General features: G+C 42.8%; 1 protein-coding gene across 1 annotated transcript in view; it reads left to right on the top strand.

The window, feature by feature from the left end:
* The window catches only part of DTD1 (D-tyrosyl-tRNA deacylase 1), a 34,503-nt gene continuing 9,862 nt past the window's right edge, over positions 1-24,641 (top strand). The window contains exons 1-4 of the mRNA XM_009329487.1: positions 1-16; positions 1,336-1,426; positions 4,287-4,522; positions 13,807-13,904. Coding sequence (XP_009327762.1) covers positions 1-16; positions 1,336-1,426; positions 4,287-4,522; positions 13,807-13,904 — 441 coding nt within the window. The remainder of the gene's footprint in view (positions 17-1,335; positions 1,427-4,286; positions 4,523-13,806; positions 13,905-24,641) is intronic.

Here is a 24,641-nt window from a genome sequence, read left to right on the forward strand (position 1 = left end):
ATGGTGTGTTCTGGCGGTATGTCCCTGCTATTGCACCGGTTGGACCTTCTGTGTTCAAGATGCTTAAAATCCCTGAGAAGTTTGCATGTGAGGCAGTAAGTGTGCCTGCTGTGGGGCCCAGGGGCAAAATGGTGTGCAGCAGGATAGCCTGCACGTTAAATAAATAGCTTCTGCTTGTGTGTGGCTGGTCAGTACGCGTTGGAAGAGCATGCCTGTGAATAAGTAAGGAGCACAGCTTTTGTGCACAGCTGGTACTGCGGGTACAATAGTGGTCAGACCCCATCAGCACTGGGATTGTGGCTGACTTACTGCCACATTTCTGGGTAGACTTTAAACTGTTGTTTCTGGCCGTTAAAGAGTTTGAGATGTCCCTCTGTGAGGGAGATAGTGCTGTGCTTAGCAGGAGAATAGATTTCTGAGCTGGAGGGCTCATACCTAGATCAGACAGAAAGGAAGACTTTTTGGGAGGAGTTCTCCCCCCTGGTTTGCTTCTGCCCATTGGGAGTAGTCCAGATCTGGCCACTGGTGCACAGAGACAAGCGTTCAGCTTTTGCTGGGGGCCTCTTCTTCTCTCATTTTACAGGATGTTTGGGGCTTTTTTTCCCAGTTGCGTGAGCCTGGATATAGTTTTAACAGCTGGGTAGCTGGTGCTTATCTCAGTTTTCAGACCTCATTTAAATCTTACTACAGTCATCTCGGGCTCAGCCGTGTTAAGATAATTTAAATTAATATAATTTAATTAAGATAATTTAAAACATTTCTTAGGAAAACATAATGGACCTGCAATGGTTTGTGTTTTATTGTAAATGTCATTAAAGAGGTTGTGTTCCCAACTAGGAGGGTAGAATTTGCAGGTTTTTACAAGTCCTGTTTCAAAAAATCCATGAGGACTATACCAAGTAGAAATCACCTTTTCACAACTAATGCAAAATATGTAGGGAGTGGTGGAGTAGAGAAACTGAGTACACTTACCAGGTGGATAATTTTTATCAACCAGGTGGATAATTTTTACAAGGATTGGAGAGAGTTCTGCCACCTCTCTGGTTAGTGCTGCTGGTCCAATTGTAGTAAAAAAATCTTTATACAGTGTTTTTAAACGCTGGAGTAAGCGTCTTGAGCTAGTCCCTCACAAATAAGTCACGACATTGGGAAGACTTCTGAAAGAGGGCTTCTATGTGATCTTTACTCTCTAACAAACTTAAGACAGAGAAGAAGGGTTTACAATGATGTTTTCTTTGGTGGTTGTACAGTTGCCAGCTGAAATCAGTACTTACCTGTGTCATAAAATGAGACAGTGCATTTAGCCTTACTTTTCTTTTTCCCCCCCTTCCCTAGTGGGTGGTGAACAAATAAGTTCAATAGGACGAGGCCTCTGTGTGCTGCTGGGCATTTCTTTGGAAGATACACAAAGAGAGCTGGAGCACATGTAAGTCACATATTTCCTTTTGCCTTGTATTCTTTCATTTGTGCATTTCTGACACTGAATCAGTGATAACTGTGCAGTAGCCAAACAAATGGGGCACTTCTGTTGGGAAACTCAGGTTTGCCTGTTAGTTCCTCTTCAGATTTTACCTTGAATACAGGTTTCTTAGAGTTTTCTTTCTATGTTCCATTGAGAAAAATCTGTTTCCATTCCCTGTCTATGTGTTTTTTATCAAGAACAGACTCAGAAAAGGAAGAATCAACATGTTGGGTTTTTCTGATCTCCCTTTTTTAAATGTCTGTCCTTTTCACTGTATGAATTTACCCCAAAGGACTCCATCCTTGAAGGATGGGATGTATCAGAAACCTCAAACTCTTATTTTAGCTTGCACGTGAGAAGTTTTGTTCTTCCAAAAGGCTGGATAGTCTCATCAGTTACTTTTCTGTAAAAGTGAATCAATTTTGGCAGCCTGGAGGGCTGGCTCTGGCCATCTGTTCCATGGCCACAAAATATTGTGATTCATCTGGCAGACACATGCAGGAGAGAGTTCTCCAGGGGCTTCCTCTGTCTCCTTCAGACTGTTCATTGTTCTAGGGCTGACCTCAGTTCTTATGAAGGCAAAGAAGAAACAGGTAATAGAGCTAACTGATGTCAAGAAGAGGAAAGGCTCAAGCAGTGAAGAGAGAATAATGTGAGCGAGTGTGAAAACAACTCTTAGCAGATGCGGAAGAGAAAGTAGAGAGTGGGGATGTGAACTAAAGATCACCAAAGATCTCACATAAACATGTGAAACTTGTAGAGAATTGCAGCAAAGCTGAAGGTGTTTTTATTGTAACATGCTCCATTGGCTTGCCTTACTGTTTGCCTCCTCAGTGTGTAACATTTGCTCTGTTGTTTCTCATTCCGACCTTGGTGAATGTGAAAGATGCTTCTGAATATTGCAAGCGGGTGACCTGTAGCAATTGTGCTCTCAACACCAGGTTGTTTGGATGACTGACGCAGGAAAGGCAGGAAGCGAGCATCTGAAAAAAAGGAATGAAATAAATCAGCTTAACCAGGCTCTTCAAGTCCTATTAAAGGAAACCTTAGTAATCCTGTAAATGAAACAACAAACGTCTTTACCATTAAAACACAGCAGTGATGATGATTTAAGCCTATGTGCTGGGGCCTTCCAAGGCTTTTAACCATTCACTTCATTCAGGAGTCAATTCCGTTTGTCTTTGACATGCACAAATTGGCAAGGATGGTTTTTGTGACTGTGCCTCAGGGGTGTTGAACTAGATGACCTTTAAAGGTCCCTTCCAACCCAAACTATTCTATGATTCTGTTCTATGACTATAACAAAGTCTCAGCTTTATTTTATACTAACTGCCTCACCGCTGGTGCAGCCTAAAATGTCTGGCTGATGGCTGCAATTGAAATGCTTTGCACTTGATACGCTCCCTTGTTTATAGATGCTGCAGATTTGTAGAAGCTAAAAGAAGAAACCAAAGACGCAAGTGGCATGCCTGCAGTCTTGTTATCAATCAAGGTCCAGCCATAGGCTGGGTTGCAAATCTTCCTGCTGCTTTTCAGGATCCGTTTGTGAAAGTCTCCTTGTCCTCTCTGAGTGTTCAAACCAGTCAGTTCTGCCCCCCAGATCAAAAAACCAGCCTTAATACAAATACAAACAAATCCCAGGCAACACTTTGCTGCCACCTGCAGTTCTGCACCGTTCCCTGCCTTCCTCCTCTCATCCGTGGCCAGCAGGTTGAGGGAGGTGATTCTGCCCCTCTACTCCTCTCTGGTGAGACCCCACCTGGAGTACTGCGTCCAGCTCTGGAGCCCTCAGTACAAGAAGGACATGAACCTGCTGGAGCGGGTCCAGAAGAGGGCCACAAAAATGATCAGGAGGATGGAACACCTCTCCTGTGAAGAAAGGCTGAGAGAGTTGGGGTTGTTGAGCCTGGAGAAGAGAAGGCTTCGGGGAGACCTTCTTGCAGCCTTTCAGTACTTAAAGGGGGCTTATTAAAAAGATGGGGACAGACTTTTTAGTAGGACCTATTGCAATAGGACAAGGGGTAATAGTTTTAAACTAAAAAAGGGTAGATTTAGACTAGAGATAAGGAAGAAATTTTTTACATTGAGGGTGGTGAAACACTGGAACAGGTTGCCCAGAGAAGTTGTAGATGCCCGGTCCCTGGAAGCAGTCAAGGTCAGGTTGGACGGGGCTCTGAGCAACCTGATCTAGTTGAAGATGTCCCTGCTCATTGCAGGGGGGTTGGACTAGATGACCTTTAGAGGTCCCTTCCAACCCAAACCTTTCTGTGATTCTATGATCCTGATGAAAAAATGCTGTCTTCATCATCTGACTTGTTTGGAACGAGTGCTAGGAGGTGACAAAGCTGGAGGAATATATGTGAATCATGTCTGGAAACCATAGTTTAGGATGATCTCATTTCTTACTGAGTGTGATTTCCCAGTGCGGTGGGAGGATTAAAATTCCCAAAGCTAGTCACATGTTAAATAATGTTGTGACACATAAAATCAGATAGTAACGAGTAAGCTTTCTTACTTCCTATGCCATCTTCATGTCACCCCGTAACTTGCAGTTTTTCTGTCCTGATCTCATGCTCTGTAAAATGATGATGTTAATTAATGGTCTGACAGTTTTATGTGTAACGGCTTTCTTGGATATGGCTCTGCCTAATGTGATGAGATTCCCATGGTTTAGGAAGGAAGGGACAAAGGGATATCTTGTTATGTGGAGGCAGAATGAATATGCATCTGCCTTCCCTTTTATCTCATCCTGTGTGGTAGGCATTAACTTGTACCTGTTGATCTTGCATGGGGCAATTTAGGAATTATCTTTTTCTCCTCCTAGGGTTCGAAAGATCTTGAACTTGCGAGTGTTTGAAGATGAAAGTGGGAAGCACTGGTCCAAAAGCGTGATGGATAAACAGTATGAAGTGTTGTGTGTGAGCCAATTTACTCTCCAGTGCATCCTGAAAGGAAACAAGCCCGACTACCACATGGCAATGCCCACAGAGCAGGCGGAGTGTTTTTATAACAACTTCCTAGAGCAGCTAAGAAAAGCCTACAAACCAGAGCTTATTAAAGGTAAGGGCAAAAGGTTGGTAAGGTCCTTGATGTGACCAGTGGACCTTGTTTGTATGTGGTCTTCCCTGATCGTTGCTTTCTTTTTTCTGTGATTTTCTGTCTGTGTTGCAAAGGAGCTGCCTTTCTGCGGCAGTAGACGAGGGGATGTTACAGTATTTCCACTAGCAGCCCAGCAGGGTGATCACTCCAGTCGTCTTCTAGCCAAGCTGTTTCCTGGCGTTCCTCTGGAATAGTTTGTTATGTAGATGTTCTTGTAGTGTTACTGGCTGTGCAATGTGAGCAATGACTCTGACAATGTAACCCGGAGAGACTGCAGCCATGAGAACAAGCTCGGGGGCCAGGCTCCCTCAAAGGCCGGATGTTTTGTGCTGTGTAGCTAGATTAACCCAGGAGGAGCATTTTTTCTGAGGCATATGTGGTTAGTCAAGCTCGAAGGCATCGCCAGTGTGTGATGGACAGTGTAGCTCCATCTGCCACTTTAGTTTTACATTCTGTTAAATGGTAATGATGACAGTAGGAAGTGTAATGTGCTACTTGAGAACAGCGTTTGATTTAGACTATCTTTTCTCAACTCTGTGCCATGTATGCAACAGTTTTCTCTTTACCAGAAAATGCCTGGCTTCCCTTTGCATTTGTGCTCTATCTGCCGTTAATCTTTCCTGTTTGCTTTTCGTTTTACTTTCTGGCTGTTTTCGTATTTAGACTTGAATTTTTGATACACTTGCCCAGAAGACAAGTGTCTAGAAAAGACTATTTTTTAAATGGGGGCTATTAATAGACTGAAGTGGAAAAATGGAGATCATGAAAATAGTCAGCCTTACTTTCCTTATGAGGAAAAAAAAAGGGGGAAAAAAGGCAGAAAACTGGTAGCTGGGGAACGGTTTAGAGGTTAATCTCTGTATTGACTATAGATGAAAGATAATTATCCCAGGTACCCATATCATGAAGTGATTTCCAAAGAGGCGCAGTGAAATGCACACATAAAATGTCCATCTTGTGTCACTTTCCAGTAGCTTGAAATATTCTTCCAATCAACATTTGTTGATGATACGGAATGCACTTCTGATACCCCTTCCATGCATCCCTTTTGGTCCGTAATATAGAAGACTTCTGTTCTAATGAATTCGGATTATGTGCTTTTTGAATCTTTATTTTTGTTGAGTTATGACTAAGTTAGAACCCGTTCCTGTGCCTCTGAAACTGATAACAGAACTTCCTGGGAAGTCAATGGGAATAACATTTGCTCTAGTAAGATTTGATTGAGTTGGACCCTTATGTCTAGGTAAACTAAAAGCAAGTATGGGCTTGCTTCTTTCACTTAAATGAGGTGCAGAAAAATTTATATATCTCTGTAAATCTACATCTTTGTCCTTGGACTTTGGAAAATACTCTGTTTCTGAAATACTTTCAATCAGTTTACATTTTGACAGCAGCTTTTTGCACTTCTCTTTTCAGTGGATAAGTTATACACCTGAAATGAATAGACACTGCTGTTAAGTGCCCATATTTTGGCACTTGTTTGCCAATGCTTCCTGCAAAAAGAACTTTGACTTCTGCATTTTCTTTTTTTCATGCTGAAAACATAGATTTAGAAACCCAAGGGTGGCTACCTGTGCTATTGTGTCAGATAACGCATGCATTTGAAACTGCTGGCAGCACTGGAACCACCTGTTAATTTATTTTGCTTTCTTTTTAGGCTGTGCAGTCTGCATTGTGCTGCATCCGAGTCTATTAAACTCTTATGATTGAAGTTTCTGTTGTGCCACTTGCTTTGCCAGTGGTTTTTTGTTTGTTTGCTTGTTTTATCTATTTATTTTTGTGCGTGCAAAGTTTCTGAAGCTTGGTGGTTCCATGGATAGCAGGCTAAGTCCTGTGGTTGCATCGACAGAGTTTACAATTGCCCTGAGCTGAGGTGGATTAGAACACAGAGCCTTTACACACTGGCAGGCTGTGTATGAGCAGGACTGCTTGAGTGTGAGTATAACTTTGTGAAATTGTAATACCTGAGCTGTGATTTAATGTGGCATGCAAACATACTGCCCAGGAAAAGTCCTAATGAAATGAGAACCTGCCCTGCTGGGGGCTGTCCTATGGGCTGCTGTGTTACAAAGGGTGATGGGAGGGCCCTGAGAAGGAGCACTGAAGAATGAGCTGCTGGGCTATTAAAATAGGCTTAGTGTGTCAGCATGAGGCTCTACCTTCTGTCTTCAAAATCTGTACTCATATATTTGCCCTACATATACACATACACACACAACTGTAGTTATTGGGAGATTAGAGTTTGATTCTCTGGATTGCTGTAGGTGCCCTTCCCTTTTATCTTACAAATTGCTTAGTGCATTTTAGAAGAATCATTTCATCATTTGAAGTGGAATTTGCGTACCTGAGTCAAAGACAGATCAATAAATGTCTCGACATATTGCTTAAGAGCCTTGTGCTTTCTAGTCCCTATGTTTTTTCAGTAGAGTACTTTGGCTGTTTGAAGTTGAGCTACTATGTGTGCCACTGTTGTAGGTGCTGGGCAGGCAGCTCCTCCATCTGACATCTGGTCTATCTGGAGCTTGCCAGCTAGGAGCTCAGAGTGGTAAGTGTTCCCCAAAGAGAAGCGCAAACCATTCTTTCACACCCAGAGCAGCGGGACGTTTGACAAACAAAATCTTGGAGAAGGCTCAGAGCCATGGTTCCTAGTTTCACACAGATATCTTAAGACTGCAGATGGACACCCATGTCTGTGAAAGAGAAGGCTGCATCAGAAATCCTTGCTTGTCTCGCTTCAGTGCTTTCTTGTTGTGAAATTCATTCCTGAACACCTCACTCCACTCTTAGGACTCTGTTACGCAACCTAATATCCAAAAACTGGGCCTACCAAGGCTTCTCCTTGTGTGTCAGGGCCTTCGCTCTCTGTCTTGAATGTGGATTTAGTCTTCTGAGGCAGTAAGGATTAGCATGGCAAAGAGTGTGAAATATCTCACTCCCTTAATAGCACTATCTGAGTAAATATGAGAGGACTCTTCCACAAGTAGGAGTTTAATTCGGATTAAGGTTTGGTGCAAGCTGAAAGCAGAATTATTCTCACTGATTAACTGCCTTTTTGAGTATTGTCACTTTGGAATGTGGGCGCTTATCTGTAGCAGGAGTACCCACACGGGCTTAATTAGGAATAACTTTCCAAGTAGACAAGCTTAGAAGTAACTTCTGAATAAAATCAGTGTGAAGTTTCTAGGTCATGAGGCTTGAGATATGTCCAAAAACATTCTGAAAGTAAATTATATCTCATTTTCAAGTCTTTACATCTCAGATGTGGCTTGTCTGTCTCACCTCAGATAAAGATCCTCTTTGCCTCTGAAGAAGGCATGCATGCCAGATTCTAAGGGAAGAGGAGTTCGAAGAGATGGATGTCCAGCAGAATAAACTTGTCACTTTAATTATACTTGTAGGATCCTATTTTCTTGCAGAGGGTGTTGCAAGGAGGTGATCTGATCAGTCAAGAAGTCTTAAAACAGGGGAAGGTACTTACTACCTTAAAGAGCATTGTGGTATAAAAAGCAGGAAAAGAAATAGTATTGAAGGGTACGTTGCTAGTGTCTCCCATGGCCAGTACAGGGTCGTGTGATAAATTTACCCAAAGTAGCTGGGCTAACAAGCAATATCCAAGGAGAGTGGATTCTTTCTCCTCCTTTCCTTCTGACTGAAAAATGAAAATCAATCCAGACAGACTCTTGGGACAGAGAGATGGAAGAGATGATGTCTTCAGTTTCCTTGCAGTCCTGTGCAGAAGAAGGATTTGTCTGCATCAGAGTTTGAGAAGTTGCATTCAAGGGCAGAACGATCAACTCCTTTGCAGCCTGTCTGCACCAGCAGTGTAGAGGTGATGTGTTGCACCGGTGTGCTCTTAGGTGAATGCAAAATGCAGTGGTACCACAGATGTCAGTCTGTTTTAGGGGAGTCAGGCTTGTCTCTCAACTTACCTCTTCAGGAAACCATAACACACAAATGAAAAATGCCGTCTTTGAAAGTTTATATGAATTGCCACATACTGAAACTACAGTAGACAGTGGGACAAGGGAAGGAAGGCAGGAACATGTTTTTGAGGCAGGCAGCCAACACGGGGAGATTCTGCTGAAGAAGCTTCTCTTCCTAAGGAGGAATTAGGCATTGATTTAAGAAGAGGCTGTGAAACTAGGTTTTAGCTTTCCCTCATTCCTTCAGGCAAGACCAGACCCTGACGCTGCAGAGAAAAAAGCTGTGTTACAGTGAGGGCACTTCATGAAAAGAGCTATGAGGACCAATGGACCGCTAGAACCCTTTGGTTTTGTTGTGTAAGGGAGCTGCCAGCACAAAAATCTAGAAGTGTCCCATGAGGAAAGCACATACTGTGCAGGCACCATGGTCCCTGAAACTACAGGATGCATCAATTTGTGATAAGGGAGGGTGGCAGCTGCTTCTGATAACAACATCACATTTGCGGTACGTTTGAAAACTTGAAGATGAGGGTCTGTGGTGGTCCACAAGACATTTTGGATTAAGACCAATAACAGGATTTTGGAATGTGTGAAGAAATTCTCCCTCAGTTGGCTTTTTAAATCCTTTGAGAGAATGAGGTTGCTGAGACTGAAACGTGCACTGCCTTTTATATTGTGGTGGTTGCAAGGCGCTGAGAGCTTTCCTGTCTTTGAGAGAAGGTCTGGAAGAGAGAGGCTATAGGGGAGAGCAGTGTTAACAGACATTTCTGTTTTAAGTATTGTTTCCATCAGCTGCAAATCTTAAACTCTGAGCTGTGATTCACCTTGACCTGGGGTGACCTTGGGTCAAAAGACTGGAAGTTTAAGTATGAGGGGAATGGGAGGGTGCTGTTATAGAAAGATGTCCCTTGACAGTCGTTCTGATGCCGAAACAAGATAGAAAGTGCTTGTGACATGGGAGTGCTTTGAGTGTTCTGGTAAAGGTGGGGGGTTATTTGACCACTTTATCAGCCTTTGAAAAAAGGGTCCTGTGAAGTTTACTTGTTTTTTTTAGGTCCATACATGTATGGGAAGTGCAAAAGATGGTCCTTTTCTGTGAGTAAAGTACAGCAGAGGGATGATACAATATGTAGAGAGGTATTTGAAAAGTTGTGCTCCCACTAATAAAGTTTAAGATGGTATTTTTTGTTTATTATTTTGTTAAAGAAAGATGCATTAATTTTGACTGGTTTGTGTGATCAGCATAGAGGTACATCTCTTTCCGTATACACTGAAAGTATAACAAAAACCCTTCTAGGAGCAGCAGCTCAAGTAGTGTCTGCTTGATCTTCCTAAAGAAGCAATATAACCACTTTCTAAGCATGTCAGTAGATCCTTCTTCCCTCATTGTCTGCGTAAAGGTTTAGAGTCTTGTTTTATTGTGCTTGTCAGATGCAGAAACTGCTTCTGTGCAGGAAACAATTCTGTGAGATTCCTGCGCTGTAGTTGGTATTTGTTCTCTAAGAGACTCTTACACATTATGATAGCTAGACTTCAGGTGTGCAGATACAGCTAACCAAAAGCAAGCATTCTTCAAGCTTTTATTTCTCAACTGAGAGTCATTTATAGGCATCTCTGAAAATCTGTGCCTGCATGATTCACCAGTGAAACCATAAGCTACAGGTTTAGGGAAAAACTACCTGGGTTTTCTCTGCAGGTTCTCATCTATCATGGGTGGCAAAGGGTTTGAAAACTCTGCTGGCAAATTATAATCACTATTTTTTTGATTGCTCTGACATCTTTTCTCAGTGGGACCCTTTACATGTTCCAGGCTCCTGCAAATTTATAAAATGAGAACAGATCTTTTTGATTTTTTTCACTTGCTTTGTAATACTTTTATCTTGTAAATTTTCTGTTATTTTCTGTAATTATTTAGTAACTCTTTTTTTTTCTTCTGCACCATTAGCTAGCATTCAGAACACATTGATCCTTTCCTGAAATACCGACAGCTTCATGGTATCTGCATTTACCCAATTTACCCAATCAAGTCAGCTGCACCTTTTTAAAGCAGTAACTGTTGATGTGCCAGTAACTTCTGATGTGCCATTCTTTGATGCCACTGCAGCCTCAGTTGTCCCCTCCCTCCAGAGGGTACTGACCCTGGAGTGGAGTTGTCAGATGGGAAGGTGTTTTCACTCCTGCTGTAGTAGTTCTTCTTAAGTTATGTGGTGCAAAGCTGGTCTGCACACACACAAAGGAGCACAGAGGCAGGCAGGGGAAACCAAATTCTGGACTCAGAGGATCGCAAACCCTGTCTGGGCCCCTCCCAGGGCTGTCCTGGGGAACCCTCAGTCCCGTGGTCCAGGTGTGATGCCTGTCCTGGGGAGTCAATGGGAGTGGCTCTCCGGAGCACCTTTCAGACTGAGGGAGGTCACTGCCTAGAGATACGCATGCAGGAGGAGAGCATTTCAGGGTCGCACAAGACTTATTATGGGATGTTTATGTGAGAAAGCAAAGGCAGGGAAAGGGGTGAATCTAGGTGATTTCGGGAGGAGCAAGCATGGGAAAATAAAGGGATATGGGTATAAAAAGGGCCAGCCACATGTAAGCAACGGCTGGTCAGTACGCTTGTGGCCACGCCCTGCGCCTGATAGCACAGTCTGTCTTGTCTTCTTAACTAAAGTCCATTTCTAACTGTTTTCCTGGGTGAGGGACCCACTGTTTTGTGTGCGTGTGTATGAATGGGGGTCTGAGTGCAGCAACTGGAGTGGGACCGTGGGTCCAAGGCTCGTATCTGGGAGTGAGGGTGAGTGAGCAAATACGCAGCAGGGTGAGCAAATACACAGCAGGATGAGCTGACGAGGAGCTGCGGTGGCCAGAGCTGAGTCTGGGGGTGTGTCTCTGAGGGTGAGACCACAGGAGGAACTGGCTTGTGGAGGGACTAGAGGAGTCCTGGCCAGCTGCTGAAGAGACCGGGGGTCACTACGGACGAGACCTTTGTGTGTGTGTCTTTCTAAGGGTAAGATGGGGAGGAGCCAGCAAACTGCCAGAGAGCTGGAGGGAGATGTGTGCACACGTGTGTGTGTGCATGTGTGCAAGGGGGTCTGTACCAGCAGCTGAAGCAGGGCTGCAGGCCTCAGGGACTGGTATCCCCAGGTGCCAGCATGTGGGGAGGCCAAGATCCGTGGGCAGCTGCTGGGCAGACTGAGTGTCTAAGCCCAGCTGCTGGAGGGGTCTGTGTTGTATATGTGTACATATTTCCCACTATGGACCTTCATCCTGATCAGCCAGTGAGAGGTTCAAGGTGAGGCTGTAGGTGCTATTTGTGTTCATGTGAGTGCTGAGTGTGTCTGTTGGTACCTGTGCAGCTGGCTCTGTGTGTATATATATGTGCGTGTGTAGCATACATGTGTTTGTGCGTGTGTGCCTACTGGGAATACATGCTCAGCCTTGCTACTGTTGGGACCTGGGGGTGTGCAGCTGTGGCAGCCATGCCTTTGTAAGGTTTCTAGATTGAACACCCATAACATTTCTCAGCCCACATGAAAAATTGAAGAAGGTCGATTTGATCAAAGGAGCCTGTGTAGAGACAGCGAGCTGGGACACTGGGCACACGTTCTCTTCTGCCACCTCCGCTGTGGGGCAGAAAACGTCTGAGGAGTGCAGCTGGTAAAATCGTGCAGCTTTTTGTTCAGTAAATCACATTCCTTTTCATAGAATTACTTCCTCTTGCCCCCTTCCCATTGGCGTTTCTGTTGCTGTGACTTCAGTGATCTGTCCAGGAACGCTTTCCTTAGCTGCTGGACCATTGCCAGCAGCCTCTTGTGCAGTGCTGTAGTTTTTGGCTTTGCCAGAGCTTGTATCTTTAGCTTATGGGGTGGCTTGTGGCATATAACCTTTGGAAAAGCAGTTGGGCGGTAGATCTGTTGTGGTACGGCCCAGATGTGTTGGACAGGCCTGAACATGCCTTTTCTTTTTCCTTTAAGCAAATACCAGACTTCTATCTGACTTACAGGACGTGACAGGAAAAGACTGAAAACTCTTCCAGAGCTATTTGTCCCCAGTAACATGTTTGTGAAGAATCAGAACAGTTTGGTTTGACCTCTGTTCGGTCAGGGACATCATGTGTTATCATGGAAAGCTGCTGTGTAGCTATACAAAGTCTCATGTAAATATTCCCAGTGGGTGGTTGCTCCACTGAAGTTTGAGCCTACAGCTTTCAGCATGTTCTTGCTCACTGTCCGAGGTGGTACTGGAAGTGGTTTTGGTTGTGCTGCTGAGCAAGCTCCAGGCCTGCTTTCCCAGTCAGTGAGACTGTTCCAGTCTTTGGATAACTGCTGTCTGCTTGCTGCAGTACACCTTTTTCTCTTCCATGCATTTGTATTGATATGGTAGCGTCTGTTCTTGTTGCTGTCCCTACAGGAAGGTCTAGAAAGCCTACTCAGGTCTGCGGGACAGGAGAAGAGAATATGTGGGAGTGAGCAGTCAAGTAGGCTCAGCCATGGTTGGGATGAGTTTGAGGAGTAGAAAGCTGGACTAGAAAAAATGGAGCAAGGAATTTTGCACAAAGAAAAATGAGGTCTGAGGAGAAGACAGCATACAAAGGGATGGCTTTTGTAGACTATACAGCATAAAAATGTCATGGGTCTGTTGTGATGGAAACTTCTCAAATGCTTACCAAAAATGTGGTCTGTGCTGGTGTGCTAATAAATGCCATTGATGACAGATGACATAGATGTTTCTGATTTCAGAAGTGTATTCCTGTGAAGTAGGCAGGATTGAGGGAGTAGATACTGTCTTGTTTTCCACCCTTTTTGCCAAACTCTGTCAAAGAACGGCCTAGGTTGCAAGCAGGAGTGTAGAAATTGCTGTAGCAGATTGGGGCTGAGCTGCACACCAGTGTCCCCTGCTCTAGAGTATTCAGTGTCAAATGCTTCAGAGTAGTCTTCAGGTCTTTTTATCTTTTGCTTATATGTAAGATTTCTTCAAAACATCAATGGGTTAGTTGGACTGGATCCCTAGGCTTAGCTATTAGCATCCTTTAAAACTTCATCTCCTGCCTGTGAGAACTATCCTGCCTATCCTGAACTATGAGCACCTTGATTATCTGTAGACTTGCTTTGTTTTGTGGACATTTCTGTGCTTCGCTGCGTATTTATCATCTCTGAATGTCAGACCACATAGCTGGGTGCACATAGACTGTTTTTTTTAGTAGCTTTCTGCAGTTTGTTAGTTGGCTGTCCTTTTATGTTTTTTTTTTTTCTTTTTAGTAGCACATTTGGTAAAGATGTATGTGTTATCCTTCCAAGAGCCCTCAGCACTTTTTGTCTCTTCCCTTTTCAGATGGCAAGTTTGGTGCCTACATGCAGGTACACATCCAGAACGATGGTCCTGTAACAATAGAATTGGAGTCCCCAGCTGCCACTGTTGACCCTAAACAGGTAAGTGAGCCAGAAGGTCTGTCTGGAAAGGATAGATGTATAGGCTGTGCCACCTCTGCAGGTTTGTAGCATTCCTGTTATGAAGCAGTATAGCTTTCCTTAGGCATGAGGACCTTGTGCTTCCTGTGCAGCCTCTGAAAAGTTAAATAATTGCATTGTTTTCTTCAGTTCCCTGGCCTGTTGATAGCTGCCTGCTGTCCTGGTAAAGGTTGTGCATGTATAATGCAAAACAGCTTTTTTACAGTTTATTCTTGCTCATCATTAAAGCTGCTGTTTAATCATGACTCATTAACTATGTTTTTAATGTGTCTGGACCCCTCCCTTTTTTTTCTTGTCATTTGAGGAGCTTTTGCATGTGGGTGGCTGGCTGGAACTGGAGAGCTGCCTCTTTGTCAGCAACAAGAGAACAGCAAATTTAAGTTCTGAATTTAAGTCTGGGGTGGAGAGGAGAGTTAGTTCTGCTGAGGAACAGCACGAGCTATGCTGAAAACGAAAGGCAACAATGAGGTTTTTCTCAACCTCTAAACACAGCAGTGGCCAACTTTTCCAGGCTAAACGAGAAGGGGGAGGGATTGTTATTACCAGCTGTGTTTCAGTGAGGCCACACCAACCCTATTTGTAAAACACTTCACTTAACCTTGTTAAAATTGTTATTGCAGTTTATAAGAAGGACATGAGGGAAGAACCAGGAACCTACAAACCTGTTAATCTAACCTCAGTACCTGGAAAAATTATGGAGAAGATTGGTGCTATTGAAAGGCATTTAAAGGACAATGCAATCATCAGGCACGTTCAACATGGGTTCACAAAGGGAAAGTCCTGTCTAACTGATTTGATATCCTCCTATGATAAGGTCACCTGCCTAGTGGATGAAGGGAAGGTGGTGGATGTAGTTTTTCTGGATTTTAGTAGGGCTTTGAAATTGTCCCTCACAGCATCCTTCTGGACACGTTGTCCAACTGTGGGATGAGCAAGTTCACGGTGTGCTGGGTGAAGAATTGGCTGAAGGGCAGAGCTCAGAGGGTTGTAGTGAATGGGGCTACATCTGGCTGGCGACCAGTCACCAGCGGTGTTCCTCAGGGTTCAATGCTAGGGCCAGTTCTGTTCAATATATTTATCAATGATCTGGATGCAGGACTTGAATGCACCATTAGCCAGTTTGCTGATGATACCAAACTGGAAGGTGCTGTTGATTCTTTGGAGGGACAAGATGCCTTGCAGAGGGATCTGGATAGATTGGAGCACTGGGCAATCATCAATGGCATGAAATTTAAAAAGAACAAATACTGGATTCTGCACCTAGGACGGAGTAATGCCAGGCACAAGTATAAATTGGGAGAGGAGTGGCTGGAGAGCAGCCCTGCAGAAAGGGATCTGGGGGTGCTGGTTGACAGCAGGCTCAATATGAGTCAGCAGTGTGCCCTGGCAGCTACTAGGGCAAACCGCATCCTGCGTGCATCAAACACGGCATAACCAGCCGGTCAAAAGAGGTGATTATCCCGCTGTGTTCAGCATTGGTGCGGCCTCACCTTGAGTCCTGTGTGCAGTCCTGGGCTCCACAATTTAAGGATGTGAAGGTCCTTGAATGCGTCCAGAGGAGGGCAACAAAGCTGGTGAAAGGACTGGAAGGAATGTCCTATGAGGAGCGGCTAAGGACTTTGGGTTTGTCTAGATTGGAGAAAAGGAGGCTGAGGGGCGACCTCATTGCTCTCTACAGCTTCATGAGGAGGGGAAGTGGAGAGGGAGGTGCTGAGCTCTTCTCCCTGGTATCCAGTGATAGGATGTGGGGGAATGGTTCAAAGCTGCGCCAGGGAGGTTCAGACTGACAGAAGGAAACATTTCTTTACTGAGAGGGTGGTCAAACACTGGGACAGGCTTCCTAGAGGGGTGGTTGATGTCCCAAACCTGTCAGTGTTTAAGAGGCATTTGGACAATGCCCTTGGTAATATGCTTTAACTCTTGGTCAGCCCTCAAGCGGTCAGGCAGTTGGGCTAGATGATCGTTGTAGGTCCCTTTCAACTGGAACTAAACTGTTCTATTCTGTTCTATTCTGTTCTATTCTGTTCTATTCTGTTCTATTCTGTTCTATTCTGTTCTATTCTGTTCTATTCTGTTCTATTCTGTTCTACTCTGTTCTAGCTGCAGTTTGTTCCATGTACAGTGATCCTACCAAATTACCTGTCCAGTTGACCAGCAAGATAAAATCACTTTGCTGATCAGGTCTGTCCTTGAGTCGCCATCTGACCATCACTCTTCTGAATTAAAAATCAGACATTTGGGTTTTTCAGCCAGCCATGTATGTTTGTACCGGCTCTTTTAAAGCCTGCTTATAGGTTCTGTGATAACTGCAGTGCAACTGGTGGCTGTAATTTGTGGGAATTATGCATTTCCTGGGAATTCTGCATATCTCAAAATATCATTCTAAAGGCATTTGGAGCCTACTGGGAAAAGAGCATGGGAAAGCCTAAAGAAGCATCTCTTGTTGCCTCAAATAGCTAAGGTATCTTGGTTTGGAGTTGGTTTCGTCTTACCTCCAAATTATGTTTTGTATCCTTTTGTGATGTTTTAGCCCCTGAAAGAACTACATCTGGTCCTGGTCTTTCTTTCTGTACCCTCACAGCTTTAGCACAAAGAGTTCTCAGCCAAATTGTGCATAATTAGCAGCAGCAGCTCTGTCTTTGGAGTGAGGAATGACTGTAGTTGTAAGCACTCACATCCCTACTTGGAGGAATTGAGCTGCTGCCTGATTTGTCTGCAGAAAGCTGGATGGCAGAGAAACCGAGTGCTTTGATGTCCCCTTTGAACTGTTCATCGATCCCCAAGAGAGTTATGGCCCACTGTTTTCAGGTGCCATGTTTGTGGTATAGACTTGTTAAGGCTGGGGTTTAGTTGTGGTATTTGTGGCGGTATTGACCTTCTGCTTTTGCCACTCCAGCTCTTTGTGAAATAGGAAAAGACATGTTTCCTCCATGCCACCAAGCAATATTTACTGCACAAATTCTCCATGCTCTTGCATGGCTCTGACTCAGGTGCAGGTGGCCATATCCTTTCTATAGCAGCATTTGCTGTAGCCTGCAGTTGAGGGCATTAGTGGCGGGATGACTGGCAGCATTGTGTGCTGCTGCCTGTGACTATGAGATGGTGCCCCGTGGTGTTTTGGTCTCTGCAGCAAAGCTGGTGACCAGTCTTTTTTGCTCAAGCAGTCTCGTGGGAATCATTGGTGTAAGAGTAGGTGGATCACTGAAGGATGGCACGGTGCAGTTTCTGACTGAAATGGAGAGCACTGAGAGAGCTTTTACCCCTCCTGTCCCGTGTGTGGGTGTAAAATAACCCAAGAGGAATCACCAGGGCATGCCGGACTTTGCAAGTTTCCATCTCTTTCTTGGGGAACCTTCGCTTGTTTAAGGGTTTTGCCCTCACAGTTGCCTGCTTTTCCCAACTGACAACACCTTCCTGGTGGCCATAACACGGGCTTGAAGACTGGAAAGGATGCTGGTTGCCAGACTTTGTCTGGCATGAATTCCCTGTTTAATGTGAATGACTCTGCTTCAGTCCTGCCTGCTGATTGCCTTCCTTTCTTCCTTAAACCTCATTCTTCATCAGCAAAGATAAGGCTTCTTGTGCAGGGTGTGCTTAGGGCACTGTCATTTATCCTAAGGTAAGGTTACACCAAGTTTCTTCTTACTGAGTCTGTGTCTGGACCCTATGAAAAGGAGGACAGACAGAGTCTTTCTGTGGGCTGAGTGGGCTCCGGACAGTCCTTATATGAGAATAAGAGTAATGTAAATTTGCTTGCCTTCCTTCTGCAGTGTGTTGTCCACACACATTTCATGAGCCACCCTCAGTTCCAGCTCGTTGCAAGTCCTGATGTGGGGGATTCTTGTTTGTTACAGAAATGGATGAGCTCTTACAGTGACACAGACACCGATAAAGCAATCCAGCCACGTGCGCTTTGGATGCACAAAGAATTTAATCTATGCCACGTTTCAAAGAACCCCATTTACTTGAAAATTGGCAGCTCTTTTAGCTGTTACTGGGTATCTTTTCCAGCTCATACCGGGACCTTCACACACATTGTCGGAGGCACTCCTGTTTCTGACACTCTTAAGCATCTTTTCCTGATATTACTTGACATGTGCGCCATCATCTCTCACCCATCATACAAGACGTGGGGTGAGGAAGAACCAATTTAAATTTGTCATTCTCTTCTCTTTTCCCTGCCTGTTGCATTTTTTTTTTTTGCTGTCATACAGTCTGTTGATTTGCTTGTAGCATGGGAACCTAGGGCTTAGAGATGGTGTGTTTTTTATCTTTTTGCTTTCTGCTTTAGCAAGAAGAGATAAATAAACCATCTTGCAGTGTTTAATGCGCTGTTAACAGAAAGAGATTAGACAAATAATTGCTGATTAATAGCTCTTTTATGTCATTGATGTGACAGTGAAATACCTCTTTTTTTGAGTGATTGTCTGTGGTTGTAATTGGTAATATGATCCTTATAACTCCTTAGCAATGTAATTAATAAAAATGCATTTGGATTAATTAATCCAAATGTATTTTTATATTCCTTGTACTAGAGAGGTATAAATAAATCACAGTATTAATAAAAAAAAAAAAGTCCTCCTCAAACAACAAATATATATGTGTGTGTATATATATATAAAAAGATATGTGCATGTGTGTGTGTATATATATATATATATATAAAAAAAGGAGAATATACCAGCTGTTTGTGAAACCCTAGCGGGGAAGCTATGACAGTTCAATTTGTTGTGAACTGTTCAGTTCCGTTGTCATCTGATTTAATAGTAAGCAAATGAATTGAACATATGAAGTAAATCAGAAGATTCTTACACCAGCGGTAGTTAGTGATTACTGGGCCTTTTCTGAGGACTTGTGATTATTTTGGAATTTGGACATGTGAATGGAATAATTGAAAAAGAAAAAAATAGCTGGCATTTAATTGAGCTCGTAAAGCACCTTTTTGGTAAGTCTGATGTACAAAAAATTCTGCTTGAAAGGCAAAATAAAGCCACGGATTAGAAACTGGATAAGAAATGTGAAAACAAAAAGGTATAAAATGGGAGAAGGCCAATATATGCATGCAATGATTCTGTTCTGAGTTCAATTATAGTGACTACATTTCTTACAGTCTTTGAGAGTGAGGGTAGATCAAGTATTGCTCTTCAGTCTTGGCTATGATGCAGAAAACAAGGATTTTTCCTAATGTTCTAGTACAAGTCATAAGCACTGTAGTTTCCAGCCTTAACCAGTGAAGCAATTTTAGGTAATTCCTTTTGACCCTACATGCATCCATTTGGATAATTACAGAGGTCAGCACTAAGAGTGTAGCAAATTTCTGTGCTGTCTTGATGACGTTTGTTGTGATCGTTGCTCAGATTAGGTTAGCTATGCCCAGAACGCTTTGCATGTTTATATTCTGTTTTGGGGAAGGTTAGGACGATGTACTTCGTATTTTTTCGTAGGAATTTGTAGCTAGTAGAAGTAGCCAGACAGAAATGGAGGAGGAAGAGGTTTTAGAGGGTGCCTGGGGAGGTGACATAGTGACAACTCAAAAAAAGCCCCTTGAACTTTGAAAGCATTATGGATAATTATGGAATTCAGACTGGAAATATTGTGTGCATTTTTATTTCTTTTGCTAGGGGAAGCGGCGTAGCAGTTTCAGTGTTTAATGCATATATTCTAATTAGATGCTGAACTGATCTCTGTGGGCCTGTTTGTTCCATTACTGTGCAGAAGGAAATAAACTACATTGTATTTTAAACCATATTTGGAACTGGACACTGTAGTGGGAGGGGTAAGAAGAATGAAAGCATTGGAGCAGATCTTTGTTACTGAACCTGCCTGTGTCTGTACTGTAAAGCAGCATGCACACGCTTCGTCGATATGAGGAGTAAATAATAATGTAATGCCCCTTGGAAATGTCAGTGTTTTGAATGAGAGAGGAACTTCTCAAGACTGACACTTAAGTAACTTACATTTTTAAATGGCAGGAGGATCTTGATTATAGAAAATCCATTAAACGAATTCCACATAAATATTCTATTATTTGTGCCTTAAAAAACTTCTCATAACTGTGTAGCCAGAAGTGATTTCTTTCCTGAATGTGGAGAAAAACCCCAAATCTAGTATTTTAACTTTTCTATCACTTTTCAGTTAGAACATTTTAATATAATGTAGCTGAAGGTGTTTTCAGTTCCCTAAGTATGGCGTTGCTTCAGCTTGCATTTTCATTTTGGGGAGGGATGGGGATTGTCTGGGAATTGTGTGATCAGTAGCACAGTCCTGACACAGCTGGTATCAAATATTTTATGATATTAAACTATGGTAAATGACTGTACAGTGAGGGCATCTGTCTGCAGTGAATGGATTTTTCCCGTTGTCTTTGAATTTGTTTTTTGTCACCTAGTTTTTCTTCCTTCCCATGCGAACATATGCACCATTATGAGAAATAAACTACAGTCCTCTCCTTGGCACCGTCAGCTGACATTTTGTCTTGATGCTGTGTTGCCAGCTTTGATGTTTCTCTTCTTCCTGTTGCACTGTTTTTGAGCTTACTTTGAAGAAACAAATCCAAAACCTCTGAGTTAATTTTCTTATACTGAAAGTTTTGGTGAGGAAAATGAACCAAAGGGAGCTCAACTGGTTATCTCTGTCACTGGTGATAGAGAATGATTGAGGAAAACGAGTGGGGAAGCCATGCAGCTGATAAACTGCTTGGCTAGGGAATTTTTCCAAGACCCTGGGCAGCGAGTTAGACCAGGCTAACTGATGAAGGGCTGGTAGCGCTTTTCTTGCCTCAGGCTTTGGGCCTACATCATGTAACTTCATTGTGTGCTCCTCATGTTTCTTCTAGGAACGAAATGAAGTATATAATTCCTTGCATGAGCTGCTCATTGGCCAAAAGGATTGTGTCCAATTCTCAAAGAGAAAAAAGCTCCTAATAACACTTTGATCGTAAGTCTAAGGTATAGATATGTGAAAAGGAAAAGGAAAAAGTCAGATGATCTGCCATCTCCTTAACAGATTGTGAAGACTACCCTTCTTCTGTCACGACCTTTCTATTGATTTATTTTTGCAGTAGACCTCTGATAATAATTTTACCTCAGTGTTATCATTTGCTTAGTGGCATTAGTATGGCATTAATATGGCATTAGTATGGCATTAAACTGCTAGATTTGTAATGCTGTGCAGCAGTTTGAAGGATTGGTCTCTTCCTGTCCTTAAAGTTGTGATTTTTTTTTTTTTTTAAAAGATTTGAAATTGTAGCAGCTGGGCACACCACTACTGAAATTTAAAACATACATCTGCAGATCTTGTTGTGGTTTGACGTTCCATAATGCTGTACAGCAGTTTGAAGGATTGGTCTCTTCCTGACCTTAAAGTTGTTGTGATTTATTTATTTTTTTTAAAAAAGATTTGAAATTGTAGCAGCTGGGCACACCACTACTGAAATTTAAAACATACATCTGCAGATCTTGTTGCGGTTTGACGTTCCAGAAACATGAACACTGCCACTGATTTTCCGGCAGACTGCTAACAAAATAATTCTCTTGTTGGTGTCATTCACTTCTTCCTGCTGTTATTCATGGCTGTTGCAAAAGGAAAAGCTGTCTCTAGAGCATCAGTCAACCTCTGTGTACACACTGATCACAGAGAAAAAGGAAAACAAAGGATATGTTTCTGTATTCAAGAAGGTAGAACTTCAAGGCAGGCTGACACTAAGGCATTTCTGAATGTAGGAAATTAACTTCAGCAAAACAAACAACCTGGAGAATCATTAGCATTTTCAAGCAGGGGACTTGGTGTGCCAGTTTGTTTGCATATTTTTGCTACAGCAAATTGATTGCAGAAGTTATGTGATGTAGTATTACAGCTGACATAATGGCAGACATTTCTACCTTGGTGAAACCTTCTTTCACAGTGCAGTCTAGCTTTCCACTGTAATTATTTAATTTTTAGAATTTCATGTCTGTGGTGTACTATTAAATTGCATCAGGCTAGAATTTGTCAAAGAAGCTGTCAACCCAAATGTAAATTTTGACCTTTTTCAAAACTATTACTCTATATGTTGGTCAATCTGTTGGGGATGAAGCAATGTCCACATTGTTTGAGATTATTAGTTCATCGGTAGTGTCTCAGCAGTGTAAAATATCTGTATAACAGTGGGAGAAAAGAAAAGTTGCCTTCTGTGGACTGAGGACTCTTGCATTTTTGTGCATGGTCACGAGGCAGATGGTCTTAAACACTTGAGATGTTTCAAGATTTTTCTGACTTCTTTCATGCTTCGGAAATTCAGCAGTTGGGTCAGACTAGGTATTGATCCTGAAAGCACAGATTTTGATTGCTGGCAAGGGACCATAAAGGACTTCTTCTGAACAGCCGATTGGTTTGTGGGTTTTGGTTCTGGCCAAAGTTGTAACACAAAGTGATTCCAGGGTACTGTGGCTTGAGATGCAAGGATTGACATGTACAGGTTTACATTATGTTCCATGTGAGTTTTCAGCTGGGTGAATACTGCTGTCAGATCATGCCAACCTGGGAGTTGTTCTAAATATTCCAAGCTTATTCCTGCTCCTGTTTTTTCTCCATCTATTCAAGATGTTGCCCTGTGGGAAAGAGAGGTAGTTGAGTAGTCATGAGTAGAGCTTTGGGTCTGCTGCAGAGGCAGGTGTGAAGATGGATCTGGATTTATCTCTGCATATCTGCTGTTTTGTTTGCCCTCTGCACTACATTGTTCTCAAACTAATTAGTTACAGAACTAGGTAACTTATGAGGTCCTTCGTGATAAGTATACGTCATAACTTTGGAGACCATCTGTTGCATACTGTTCACTCTAGGATATGAATGCTGCTCCTATTTCTACAGAGAATATGGTCCCCTTGTACATCAGACTATGTGTACACATATATATTTATAAAACTATATATAACTATATATACTTCAGAAGTCTTAGTGAGCATGCTGTTTTCCCCCAGGACCATGTTGGAAAATGGCCAGTGTAGACACGTTTAAAATGGTAATATGACATTTCTGCCTCTATATGTAAATTATATATGAACAAATATACGTTATGGATGTGGATTCTGTATTGCATAACACAAGGGTCACAGCGTGAATACACTACTGTTTTTCATGTATTGAAAGTCTGGGGTTAGCTTTATTGGGTCAGCTCACAGCCTTCTCAAAGATAAAGGTAACTCAGTTTAACCTATGTGTCATGTGTCTTAGTCTTTTTCTTCTTTCAGGTAATAAGAAACGCTAGTTAGAGAGGAGGGGATATAATGTAATTCAGTAGTCACATTATTTGCAGAAACAAGGAAGTTTCATGGAGTTACAAGTTACAGCACTACAAGGTAACAGAAATTTTTTTCGGCATCATTATTGTCGAAAAAGGGTCACTGCTAGGAGCCTTGATGCTGCAGTAAAAGAAAGGGGTACAGATTGCAACAGCTGTTTATAGGTTTGTTGCAGCAGGTTTGACTGTGGTTTGGCTTGGTGTTGGGGGGTACTTTGCAATTACTGACTGCTAGGTTGAGGGCCAGTGAGGAATGATGAATATGCAGTACCTGCTCACGTCGTTATTTAAATGTGTACAAATTTCTATTTTGAAACCTAGGAACTGTGCTTTCAGGTCTCTGCAGCCTGCAACTAATGTAGTGTGTCTTCCCTCTTCCGGTACATTGTTGTACCGTGAAGATCATTGAAACCCCAATTCTGATTTCAGCAGCTGGATGACCCCAATACCATTTGCAAAAATAAAACCCAACTGCATAGAGACCATGGGAGTACTATTAATTAAGGTTGAGTACCTTTAATACTAAGGGCTCACAAACTTTTGTTTCCCTTCCTGCAGAGGCACTCACTTTCTTCATTACCTTTAACATTAATGTGCTGTGTATATAGGCTTGTTGGCAGAAGAGTAGTGTGCATGTTGTCAGACATGAGTTAAAATATTGCCTGTTGTGGGGATTAACGGCACGGACTCTGGCAGGCAGCAACCAAAGACCTTTATTGCTCTTTGTTAGCGATCTTTATAGCAAGCAGAAGTGTCCACGCGCTATCTGCAGCCTGCAGATAGGTTACAGCCTTGTGTTCACGCGCATCTGTGCTCCAGCGGATAGGTCTGTTCTTCCTGACCGTACAGCATGACTTCATGGTCCTTATCTTGTTTACTCCTTTCCAGCAGCTCATTCCTTTCTTCCTTATCTTCTGCCTGCGTGCTTTCTCACGGGTATAGTGCTTGCTCATTAAAATCGAATTCAGTAATGTCCATAGTTGAAAATCCTATCCCCACATCTCCCCCCTTTTGTTTTATTAGAAACACTGCTGAAACCGATCTTTCAATCATTTTTCGTATACTCTAACAAACACGGCACACAAACCAGAATGCAAAGGAATATCACCAAGCATAGTCCTCCTAGCTTGGCTAGTCCTTTTAACCAGCCGTTTAAACCCCATCCCTCGAATAACTTATCCAGCCAGTTCCAGGGGTCTTCCACTCTTAATTTCTGTACTCCTTCCTTCAACATTTGAATGCTGCGGTGAATTGATTCAGAATGGTCAGATAAATTCATACAACACATTCCTTCCAACTCTTCACACCCATGTCCTTGCGCTAAAAGCAAAAAATCTATTGCCGCTCTATTTTGCCAAGTAGCATGCCATATAGAATCTACATCCATTAGTAACCCTGTTAGTGCTTCAGAGGTTGCGTTA

The sequence above is a fragment of the Pygoscelis adeliae genome, unplaced genomic scaffold, assembly GCF_000699105.1.
Source record: "Pygoscelis adeliae isolate BGI_AS28 unplaced genomic scaffold, ASM69910v1 Scaffold118, whole genome shotgun sequence".
Lineage (NCBI taxonomy): Eukaryota > Metazoa > Chordata > Aves > Sphenisciformes > Spheniscidae > Pygoscelis > Pygoscelis adeliae.